Source organism: Schistocerca nitens, chromosome 3 (assembly GCF_023898315.1).
Source record: "Schistocerca nitens isolate TAMUIC-IGC-003100 chromosome 3, iqSchNite1.1, whole genome shotgun sequence".
NCBI classification, from domain to species: Eukaryota; Metazoa; Arthropoda; class Insecta; order Orthoptera; family Acrididae; genus Schistocerca; species Schistocerca nitens.
In genome coordinates this window covers 860,694,891-860,708,005 of record NC_064616.1, presented here as the reverse complement: position 1 = coordinate 860,708,005, position 13,115 = coordinate 860,694,891, and the positions used below count along the sequence as shown (strand labels likewise).

The 13,115-nt window shown below is 38.2% G+C and overlaps 1 protein-coding gene across 1 annotated transcript in view; it reads left to right on the top strand.

Annotated features, from left to right (window-relative positions):
- The window catches only part of LOC126249453 (nose resistant to fluoxetine protein 6-like), an 82,471-nt gene that overhangs the window by 58,524 nt on the left and 10,832 nt on the right, over positions 1–13,115 (top strand). Inside the window, exon 12 of the mRNA XM_049951106.1 lies at positions 7,090–7,232. Coding sequence (XP_049807063.1) covers positions 7,090–7,232 — 143 coding nt within the window. The remainder of the gene's footprint in view (positions 1–7,089; positions 7,233–13,115) is intronic.

Here is a 13,115-nt window from a genome sequence, read left to right as displayed (position 1 = left end):
GCTAGCGCCATTCGACGGCCAACACCGCGGTTCCTGGTGTGTCCGCTGTGCCGTGCGTGTGATCATTGCTTGTACAGCCTTCTCGCAGTGTCCGGAGCAAGTATGGTGGGTCTGACACACTGGTGTCAATGTGTTCTTTTTTCCATTTCCAGGAGTGTATTTCTTTTATAGAAGAAGAATGGAATTTGAAACAGAAGTAATCAATCCTGGGAAAAAGAGACAGAGAGAGAGAGAGAGAACCACTTATTAGTGAAGTCAGATTTTTGAATAGTTTCTTAAATAAAATATTCCTGTACAGAATATTTATCTCTTGGCCATTAATTAATACAAACTGTCCTCTGAACAATAAGGATTTGAAGGATACTGTTTGCAAAAGAATCTGGTCTTTTGTGTAAATACCCTATATAGGGCAGATAAGAAAACAAAAGAAAAAGAAATAGTTTTCTTGTTAGGTGAGACATAAGAGCAAGTGAAGCTATTTCGTTTTGTTTCATTTCAAGTTTCTGCTCATTACTTGTACACTGCAGGTCATTAAAATTAAATTTTTACATGATTAGGGGTTCATAGGGAGAACAATTTGGTACAAAAAGCTACTAATTATGGCAGAGACAACAAAACTAACTTGGCTGGACATAGATTTGTGTGATTTTGGATGAAAGACATAGGTACTGTACATCATTCCATGCTGCTTTAGATCTGTGCTAAGGCTCATCAATCACAATGGTTGGTAGTAATGGTGTGCTAGTCTCTTGACAACTTAACATCAGGTGTTTTGAGAAGGAGACAGGTCTGAAGAACATATTGGCCACGGCAACAATAGAGCATATTCTGTATTATGGTAGGACATGACAGGACTTGGAGCATGCAGTCTTGCATTATTTTACTGAAAGATTATGTCACGGAGACCTCAAAAATGATTACAGCCACTGACATGAAAATTCATAAATGTAACACCCACTCTCCAAACACAATCTAGATGAACTGGAACTGATTGTGACATTGATGCTTGGTGCACCACTGTTGGTGCACCTCTCTGCTGCTGTGTTAAGGGAAGCTACAACACTGGTCACTGTTTACTCAGTCTCTATGTAGAGAGCTGGTATTGTAGTTGTGATTGATATTTTGCAGTAACAACATAATAAAAAGTATCTGTTAAATTGAAAAATGAATGGTGCTTGGTTTCTAAATAGCCACTGGTGTGCAAAGGAAAGCATTGGTAGAACCTGTTGACATTTATATATTATTAATAATATCAAATAATGTGAGTGTTACATGAAATGTGACTTCTGCATATCTTCAGTGCAGTAACTTGATTACTTTAAATAAGCATTGTAAACTGATTTTCCATATGATGATGGACTTCTTAAATGAAAGTATGTTTAAGACTTTTTGACCTTTCCACATCTATGGGGACCATTTCACTTAAGATCTGTGGAAGGGACACCAGCAAATCACAAATTTTCATTGTTTCAAAATTAAAAATGAAGAAAAAATTACCTTATGATGAGCAGACTTAGAGGAGTATATTTATGTAATTATGAGTGTTGTTAGTTGTCAAAAATCAAGGAAAAGCTGGAAGACCCTGAGGAATTGTTAATCACCTAATCAGAAAGGTTCTTCTTGCAAGACACATATTGGCTCATTCTATGCCAAGTGTGAATGTTTTGTCTCTATTGAAGATCTCTAGATCAAGTGTGAGTTAAGTTTAGTCTCTTGTTACTGCCGATCAATGTTGATGAGAAGAGAGAAAAAGAGAAGGAAAGCCAGGCTCCAGCTGCCACTTGTGACACATCAGGATAGTAGCAAGTTACATAGCTCACTTTTTTGTATGCTTTTGCAATTTAATTCTCAAGTTACCAGTAGTAAGATGGATAAGGTGTATGCATGCTGTGTGCAAATGCTGGAGGAGTTATTAAAGTTCATGAACAGGTGAAAATTGTATTGGCCATGATCAGCCATCTGCAGGCTGCTACCTTGGGGTGTAGTGTTGATGCAGAATCTGGCATGTTGCATGAGACACCTCAGGTATCATTTTTTTGCCCATGGGCTCTGCTAATGAGGAACCTTAAGTGTACCTGATAGGAGAGATTTGCCTCCTCCATAGGGTGAGTAGTGGGTTTTAATACGTTCACGTCACTTGAGGTGAAGAGTCAATGTGGAGACTGACCATCTGGCCTCCATAATTGACCCAGAGAGTGGACAGTTGGTCACTACTTCAGCATGGTCTGAACGGGCACACAGGGGAGGGATTTACTAGTTATCAGGAGGTCCAATGTTAGGCATGTTATGGAACTCCTAGGAAAATAGCATCCAGAGCAGAAAAGAAATCCAATTTACCCTCAGTATGTCTGCTGGGTGGAGGAAGGCTCATTTGAGACGTGAGAGAGGCCCTGCCTGCAGTTACGAAGTACGCAGGATGTGATCATGTGCTGGCCGAACGGTTCTAGGCACTACAGTCTGGAACCGCGCGACTGCTACGGTCGCAGGTTTGTATCCTGCCTCGGGCATGGATGTGTGTGATGTCCTTAGGTTAGTTAGGTTTAAGTAGTTCTAAGTTCTAGGGGACTGATGACCTCAGAAGTTAAGTCCCATCGTGCTCAGAGCCATTTGAACCATTTTGTGATCACATGCAAGTTGTGGTTGTGGCTCATGTCAGCACCAATAATACCAATCACTTAGGTTCTAAGGCCTTGCTCAATACATACAGGTGCTCACAATCTGTAGTATCATACCAAGATTTGATCAGGGACCTTTCTGGACCTTTTTCTTGGAGTTGGGTGAAGAGTTTCAACCAGAAGCTCCATTGATTCTCCAGAATGAGATTTTCACTCTGCAGCGGAGTGTGCGCTGATATGAAACTTCCTGGCAGATTAAAACTGTGTGGCCGACCGAGACTCGAACTCGGGACCTTTGCCTTTCGCGGGCAAGTGCTCTACCAACTGAGCTACCGAAGTTTGGAAGGTAGGAGACGAGGTACTGGCAGAAGTAAAGCTGTGAGTACCGGGCGTGAGTCGTGCTTCGGTAGCTCAGTTGGTAGAGCACTTGCCCGCGAAAGGCAAAGGTCCCGAGTTCGAGTCTCGGTCGGCCACACAGTTTTAATCTGCCAGGAAGTTCCATTGATTCTGTTATGGTCTTGGCTGCAGATTCCTGGACCTGCATTATGAAGTGAAGAACTGTAGAATTCCCTTTGATAGGTCAGATGTGCACTACACACAGGAAGCAGGTACTTGGGTACTGTCATGCACATGGGAGTTTTTTAGGCTAGGCAATAGTTTGAGATCCTCTTATGAATGCTTACCAAGTGATATGTAGAGAGCAAAATCAGATTGTATAGAAAGTAAAGGCACATCAGCTATCAAAATATTAACAGTAAATTGCTGAATCATTCATAGCAAAGTTACTGAATTACTGCCCTCCATGAAAGTTACTGCTCTCAAATTATTCTCAGAACCAAGAGCTAGATGAAACTTGAAATAGAAAGATCTGAAATATTTAACAAGGCATGGAATAGATATTGGGAACACAGGTTCACTACAGCTGACAAAAATATTGTCTTTATTGAGACTGGAATTGAGTCTGTGAAGTTATTTTGATATAAGTAACCAGCCTAGGTGAACTCAAGTTAATCATCAGATGCTTTTAATGACCACCTGATTCTGCTGTAAGAGTTGTCATTCAAATGAAGCCTACATTCAGTAGTGCAGAAATACCCAAATCATGCAATATTAGTTAGAGGTGACTTTAACCTGCCGAGTGTAGACTTGCACATCTATGGATTCATTGCACGTGCTATTAATGGACAGTCTTGTGAAGTAGGCCTGACCACAGTTTCCAAAAACTGTCTTCAGCAGTTAGTTTGACGACCCACACAAAATAGAAATATTTTAAACCTTGTAGCTACAAAGAGACCTGACCTTATTGACAGTTTCAGTACAGAAATAGGAATTAGTGATCGTAATGTCATCACAGTGATGATGCTTACTAAATTTAATGAATTCATCAAAAAGCCTTGGAGAGTACTTATGCTGGGAAGAGTAGTAAGCAGCTGTTAACATCCTACTTAGACACTGAGTGGAAACCATTGAGGTCCACTACAAAGGACACAGAAGAATTATGGTCAAGTTTAAACTGATTGTTAATCACACAGGTTCACTGATAAAGTTGATTAAGGACAGGAAAGAGACATTGTAGTTCAATAACAAAATTCAGAAAATGCCCAGGAAGCAGAAGTTGTTGCACTCTCAGTTCAAAAATGAATGTGGAAATGTTGATAGGCAAAAGTTAGAAGGAATTCATGCCTCTGTAAAAAGATCAATCCACAAAGTATACAACAACTTCTGCCATCATACCTTAGCAAAAGATCTTGCTGAGGATCTGACAAAATTTTGTTCCTATGTAAAATCACAGAGCAGGTCAAAGTTTGCTATCCAGTCACTCATCAACTAGTCTGGTGTGGCTATATGAAACAGCAAAATGAAAAATGAAGTTTTAAATTTCACATTTAAAAAAATTATTCATCCAGGAGGATTGTACAGATATACCATCACACAGACTCTGATACTGAGGAAACAGAAATAACTATCCCTGGCACTGAGAAGCAACTGAAACAGTTGAAAACAAGTAAGTCTCCAGATCTGGACAGAATACCAGTTTGGTTTTACAGAGAGTACTCTATGGCATTGACCCCTTACTTAGCTTGCATTTTTAGTGAATCTCTCACCCAGTGCAAAGTCCGAAGTGACTTTAAAAGTGCAGGTGGCTTCTGCAAATAAGAAGAGTAAAAGAGCAAATCCACGAAATTACAGGCTCATGTCATTAACATCAGTATGTTGCAAAATTTGTGAACATAAACATATTTCAAATACAATAAATTTCCTTGAGACAGAAAATTTTCTGTCTACTGAGATCATCATCCTTGAAAAACTCAGCTTCAACTTTTCTTGCACAATATCCTGCAAACCATGGATGAGGGGTAGCATGCAGATTCCATATTCCTAGATTTCTGGAAAGTGTTTGATGTGGTGTCTCTAGGCAGACTTTTAATGAACATCTGAGCACATGGAATACATTCCAAGATATGTGAATGTTTCAAAGACTTTTTACATAATAGAACCCTTTATATTGCCTTCAATAGCAAGTGTTCATCAGAGCCAAGCATACCATCAGCAGTGCCCCAGGGAAATGTGGTAAGACTACTCTTATTCTCTACATTCATAAATGATCTGATGAATGGGGTGAGCAGCAATCTGTGACTATTTGTTGATGATGCTGTAGTATGTGGGAAAGTATCATCACTAGATGACTGTAAAAGGATACAGGTCAACTTAGACAGAATTTCTATTTGGTGTGATGAAGAGTAGCTTGTTCTAAATGTAGAAAAATGTTAGTTAATGCAGATGAGTAATTTAGTGTCTGTGGCCAAGGTGTCCAACATGTGACAAATGAAATGCACAGGTAGCAGTAACAATTGTTTGTGTATTACTAAGAAATGGAACTCAGTACAAAGTTTCTGGGATGAGTGTCCACACGACTTGATTACAAACTGAAAAGTCAATACTTTATGTTGCCTGGAAGGTACTCACAATTATGATATCCATGAAAGCCATAGTCAGTGGTGGGCTGATTGGGTGGTAGTGGACAATTAGCAATAAGGTCCAACAAGGCTCTGGGCTTGTAGATGGTTCAGACAGGACAAGTTATTTCATGTAGAAAAGTTGTGCCTGTGCCACATAATGGTGAGGCTGGCACCCCCCAATACCATGGATGCTGTGTGAGGCTTGCTTGAAAATGGCCTGTCTAGTTGTGTTGATGTCTGCTGTGTACATGTGGTCTCCTGGGGTATTGCTACTAACACCAGGTCTGCATTTACACGCAGCACACGCCTGCAAGAGTGGCGGCTGCCTGGTGAGATTGGAGCCCACCATATACAATACATAGGAAAAACAATCCTGTAATGCTGCTTGACACCGTCACATAGATTAAATATCTAAACATAATGTTGCAAAGTCGTATGAAATGGATTGAGCACATAAGGTTGGTAATAGGGATGGCAAATGGTCAACTTTAGTTTATTGGGAGAGTTTTAGAAAAGAGCACCTCATCTACAAAGAGACCACATATAAAACACTTGTGTTAACCATTCTTGAGCACTGCTCAAGTGTTTGGGATCCCACCAGGATGGGTTAAACGAAGACATTGTAGCAATTCAGAGGTGTACTGCTAGATTTGTTAATGGTAGATTTGACCAATATGTGAATATTAAGGAGATGCATCATGAACTCAAATGGGAATCCCTCAAGGAAAGACCACATTCTTTTTGTGAAACACTGCTGATAAAGTTTATAAAACATTCATTCACAGCTGACTGCAGATCAAATCTGCTGCCACCAATGTACATTTTGAATAAGGACTGCGAATATAGGAGAAATTATGTAAGAGAAATTAGAGCTCATTTAGAGCCATAAAGATAGTTGTTTTTTCCATTGCTACATTTTTGAGTGAAACATAAAAAGGAAATGACTAGTAGTTACATGGTACCTCCTGCCTTACACCATATGGTGGCCTGTGGAGTATGTATGTAGATGTAGATGTAGCTGAAGGCATCAGCATCCATCTAATGGATGAATCATCATCAACTGCATCATTTATCCTCACTGCTTTAGGTACTGGGATTTAAACCAGGAGACTTGTTCAGTGCTTGTTGACAAGAAACCATATCTTTTACTCTTCCTGGTCCAATGCTGATGGTGGAGATCTTTTTCAGTATTGAAATTTTAACCAGCTACCACCAGCTAAAGCATCACCACACTAGGTTGTGTAATTGTTTAGGACTGGAAACTTTTTTCCCCTCAAAGTTATATGCCCTTTTAAATTCTTATTTTAAACATTATTCTTCCTTTAAAATAGCCAACAAATCAGATGGTATCTATAAAGTTGATCACAATATCAATACTAAAAAAAATTTTGACATACATTTGTATTACAGTTATGTTTCAGTGTATGATTTTTCTTCCTAAAAATATAATACATTGTACAAACATTATCTTTGTTGTAGTTGCAGTAATCATACATCAAATGTTTAAACCACAGGTGCTGTGAATTCACTCCTGTCATTTCGTGCGCTGTATCCACTGAGCAGATTGACGTATTGCGCATACCTGGTGCATCCACTGATAATGTTCCTGACAAGCTTCCAGATGGATGGTCCTTTGCATATTCATAATGGCCTTGTGGTAAGTAGAAGAGGGACACTGTGTAAAACGGAACTGAGTATGTTTTATTAATAATTTATCTTGATTTCACTGTAGCTGCATGGTGAAACATTGCTATATATGCTGAAGCACCAAAGAAACTGGTATACGTATGTGTGTTCAAATGCAGAGATGTGTAAACAAGCAGAATATGGTACTGTGGTCATCAACCCCTATATAAGACAACAAGTGTCTGTTGCAGTTGTTAGATCAGTTACTGCTGCTACAATGGCAGGTTACCAAGATTTAAGTGAGTTTGAATGCGGTGATAAAGTCGGTGCATGAGTGATGGGACTCAGCATCTCCAAGGTAACAATGAAGTGGGGATTTTCCAGTGCAACCCTTTCACGAGTGTATCATGAATATCAGGAATCTGATAAAAAATCAAATTTCCAACATTACTGTGGCTGGAAAAAGATCCTGCAAGAAAGGGACCAACGTCGACTGAAGAGAATTGTTCAATGTGACAGAAGTGCAGCCTTTCTGCAGATTGCTGCAGATTTCAATGCTAGGCCATCAACAGGTGTCAGTGTGTGAATCATTCAACAAAACATCATCAATATGGGCTTTTGGAGCCAAAGGCCTACTTGAGTACCCTTGCTTTATGCCTCACCTGGGCCTGTTGACACTGACATTGGACTATTGGTGACTGGAAACATGTTATCTGGTTAGACGAGTCTCATTTCAAATTGTATTGAGCAGATGGATGTGTATGTGTATGGAGACAACCTCATGAATCCATGGACCCTGCATGTCATCAGGGGACTATTCAAGTTGGTGGAGGCTCTGTTATGCTATGGGATGTGTGCAATTGGAGTAATATGGGACCCCTGATATGTCTTAGATACAACTCTGATAAGTGACATGTACAAGCATTCTGTCTGATCACCTGCATCCATTCATGTCTGTTGTGCAGTCTGACAGACTTGGGCAATTCCAGTAGGACAATGTGACAACCCACACATCCAGAATTGCTACAGAATGGCTCCAGGAATACTCTTCTGAGTTTAAATGTTTCCACTGGCCACCAAACTCCCCAGACATGAACATTATTGAGTATATCTGGGATTCTTTGGCTCTTCAGTGTAGAAAAACACACTTATTTGCCACTAGCAACCTAGGCTAGTAACTGGAAATCTATGTCACAGAAGTAAATAATTAATGAAACAAGTGGCAAATAAGTGTGTCTTTTCCACAGTTCATTAAATTATATTTCATTTGCTTATCTTATTTGGTAACTTACACAGTGTAGTCAGTACAAATACAAAAAAGAATTTCGTATCCAACAGCATGTAAAATTATTTATCAAATTCAAGAATTTACCTACCTTGTTTTGCTCCTATAGAGAAAACAAACCCTACTTTACAAAATATACTGACATTACAATATAGGAACATGCACTATCATTGCCATTGTTAGTATTTGTTTAATTTAATTTAATTCAGTTAATTTCGAATAGGTCATAAGGGAAGGTGTTCTCAACAAAGAATATTTATGACTTCACAGAGCTTTACTAAGCACGGTCCTATTGGAGGTGGAATGTCTTTGTCTTCTTTTGACCTCAGAAATGTCTTACCCAGCCTGTTAAAGCAGTACTTACTGTTTAACATGGACTCTGAGCTGCAGTATGGCTTGGTAATTTTATATCAACAAATCTTTACCATTGATGCAAGCCATGATAAGTGGCAGGAAAAATTTCTAGGATTGACTGAGGACCCAACATCAGAATGTGTTAGATATGTTATCTGACACCCACTTAGCCAATGAGCTGCACTAAGTAGTTAAAAACTTAAGTAACAGAAATCTTTGGTTGCATACAGCTTAAAAAGAAAACTGCTTAAACTTATGGACACACTTTTTTTACTTTGCAGTTCATTCAGATTTTAATACTGCTGGCTATGTAATAAATTGTAATAGGAATCACATAGTTTTAGGCTGATAACTGATTATTTAAGACAAAATCAAAGTGTGTGATATTATGCAATCAAACACAGTTTCCTAAGGATATGTATCTCTTCTGTCGTTTTCATTGTTGTCTGCATTTGTTAGCAGATTATCACAATTTTATTTTTGTACTAAGGATAGTGTAATGCTAAAATCCTATTTTTGCAAGCAGCTAGGTTCAAATACTAATCCACCTACTTAAAAGTAGGTTTTGTACATAAATCATTATTGATGGATGTTAAAAGCTTATTTCCCTTTAAGGTAAGGGGGTGAGTTAGGAGGTAAAGCTTTTCATATCACAGAGAACTCAACCACTTGCAAGATATAGGTTTTATGAACATATAGTTCCTGAGATGGTGGAAATCCAGCACTGTTAGTCCCATCAGAGTATTATGGATGTTTTAGTGACCACTTTTCAGAATACCATGAATTTTAACAAATGTGTTATTTTAGCAAAAAGAATCAAACTTAAGCTCCGCTTACACACTTACATTCAGTTCCAGCACCATACCATATCATAATATACCATACAATACCATATCAAAGCATGTTTTGTTGTTTTTAGGGTGTGACCTTATGTTCCCAATTTTAGGAAGTCAAACAATAGAAAATCTGGAATGGAATAACAACAATATGAATTACGATAGATTGCTACTCATTGTGTGGAGGAGGAATTGAGCTACTGACAAACACATTTAAAAGCAGATTTTTGGATATTATTCACCAATCTCTGATAAGGTGATGAAACACTCACACACGCATCGATACACACACAACTCTCTCTCTCTCTCTCTCTCTCTCTCTCTCTCTCTCTCTCACTCACTCACACACACACACACACACACACACACACACACACACACACACACACACACACACACACACACACAGCTGTTGTTTCTAGTTACTGCGGCAATGTGAGAGAGTTGTGAGATTTTCTCAGTGTGTGTGTGTGCTTTGCTTCTCCTTGTGATGAAGGATAGCTGAATAATATGCAATAGTCTACTTTTAAATGTGGTAAGTAGCAATTTATCCTAATTTGTATTGTTATTCAAAACTATGGAGTGTCCGATATGTTGATGGTATGAACACATTGCTGTATATGGCAAGAGCTAAGCAACCTGTTGTAAATGTGATAAAACTGTGCATAATGTAACTGCCAATCACCCGTTGATGAGGAAAAAGTACAATTTATGGAAGTCATCAAATGAATCCACTGTTCCAAAGCTAAAATATTTATCAGCCTACCTAACTATTTATCTACCACCATCATCTAACAATTTTCTGAATGTACATCTTGTGAACAGCAGAATCTGGAGCAAACACAAATTGCTACTTATGTATCTGCAAAGGTAAAAGTTAGTTACAGATAAGCAACAGACACTGAGCATACCCATATTTCTTTTGACTATATACAATTCGGAAAAAAGTTTCAAATTATAAAATGTTTGTGATAAAAACAACCAGTTAAAAATTTGTAGAATCTGGGTAAAATCCATAACACAATACCACATTAGCCCTGCCTGATGCATCTGATTGATCTTCCAAGAGAGTAACAGGATTTTGAGATCTGACAGTCGCAAATCAAAAGTCCTCCATCCACTGTAGGCTCCCCTACTTGATGTAAGGAAAAGGTAAAAGACAAAGAAACAACTCAATGACAAAACTGTCTAAGCTAAAGAGCTCCGTGAAAGGATTCAAAGTCCATACCAGTATGGAGTAACAAACTTTCAGCACAGCTCTGTGTTTCTATACACAAGAGACATTTTGTGATGTATGAAGCCATTGTGTTACGAGGTTATGAGGCTGCAGCATATTCTGCCAGGATGTCTCATTGTAGTAGGACCAACAATGAAGTTATTATCTTTGTAATTAGCATATGGGACTTCACGCATCTGTAACATTGCACATTCTATTCCTTTTTTACTTGTTTCCTTTTTTAACAATCAAAGAACCTCTTCATAGAGACCATTTCTCCTTTTAGGGAATTTTAACATTAACATTAACTATGACATTAACGGAGTGCTATATTATCCGACTTTCACTTATCTCAGCTGTCAAGCTGTTGACAGTCATAGGCTGCTGGAGGAATTATGTTTCCTGAATATTGATGATAACAGGCACTTCAGTGCTAAAACAAATTCATTCTTAATCATTGTCCTTGTGCACTGTTCCCTTGCCCACTCAGATTCAGGTTAGCAGGAAGCAGTTTAGTGGTTGATGAATTAATCAGGTTACCAGTATCGAAGCCTTCTGGGCTCCAAGAATAAACACATGGCAAATAAACTAAGAAAGAAAGAAGAGATTGTGGCAAATGTTTATCAGTTGTTAAACTGGTTCCAAAGTGGAATGGTAACACACCAGTGTAAATTCCAGTAAATGTGCAAGATCAACAGTAACTGTTACAACTGTAAAATGCGTGTCTCCAAATTGCATCCAGAAACATCACCTCAAACACAAGAAACTTTAGTTGCATCCAGTACAGGTTTAGAAGATATCATTCTTCCCTCAACAACCTGAACTTGCTAGAGATGGCTATAAAATAGGATTTTCTACATAGACTGTGCTTTTCAATTTTATGAAGCTCTGTGATGCTATTTGGAATCATGAAATCATCAGACAGCTTCAAAGAATGTGTTTCCAGTAATGTCTTCTATCTCCATATAATCCTTCCTCCCATTTAAATTCTTGATATAACTGTCAAACCTGTTACACCGTCATTTCAAGTGTCACTACGTTCACATCAGCTTTTAAAGTAATGTTCTGTACAGAATATTCTGTACAGCTGTATCCATTACTTGCTCTTTGTAGGTGCCATCTTAGCTCATGATTTATGAACTAAAGAGGGTTAGATATATCACTGGCTTTGGATTTCCTTTTAAAAAGTTATGTATGTGAACAGTTATAATTCTCATCATGTTTTTAACATACCTGAACTTTGTGTTTTACCTTTATCAGGATACAGAATTAGCTACATCCCAGACTACATTTTTAAATCAATGCTTTTCTCAATATTTTAAGGGGTCTTTGAAGTCCACACAATGACATGAGGCAATGCAATAAAGTTTTGTGGGAATGTGCACAGTTCTATCTTCATTCATCATTAGTTACAACAATGTGAACCTCTGCAACCCAGTCTACAGGGGCAGCTCAGATGGATGGTATTGTCATACGACAATTATTGGAAAAAGCAGTGACGCTGGCTGTCTCCATATCTGCAGGCTCCTCCAGGTATTTTGCCTGAAAAACAACTCCTCCACTGTAGCTATGAAATAGATTTATTGAGGTGGCAGCTGCCAACGAAGAGAAACATGCTGTGTATACCACTAAGTATATTCTGAAACAAACTCTTCAAAAGCATATATTGTGAACACCCCTTTACAGCAGTAGTTTATGTAATATTACAACAGAGTTCTTCTTCAGTGTCAAAATTCAGAGCCTCCATTCACCACAGCTTTATAAACTAAAGTGGGTTTTTGAAAACATAGAGCTCAGTAATAAGAAAATAATCCACTCATCATGTTGTAGTATATGTTCACATTACACAATAAAAAGGTTATATTGTTTACAGTACTTCAGCTACTTAATAAAATTTAGAGTGCAAAACTGAATGAGTAGGTTTTTCTTAAGTCCACCATCTAGAATGACAAAAACTCTCCTAAGTTCAGACACAACATGGTTTCTGAGTCAGAGTACAATGAACAAACTAGAAACATGGTTCCAACTGAATGGATTAAGATTGAACATCCCCAAAACCCACATGCTCCAGTTCAGAACAAAACAGTCAAAGCCCCAAGAAATTAAAATATTTCATAAAAATCAGGATATAGAAGAAGTAGATTCTGTGAAGTTTTTAGGGTTAAACCTAGATAAAAATTTAAATTGGAATAAACATGTTGACTACCTGTTAAACAAATTATG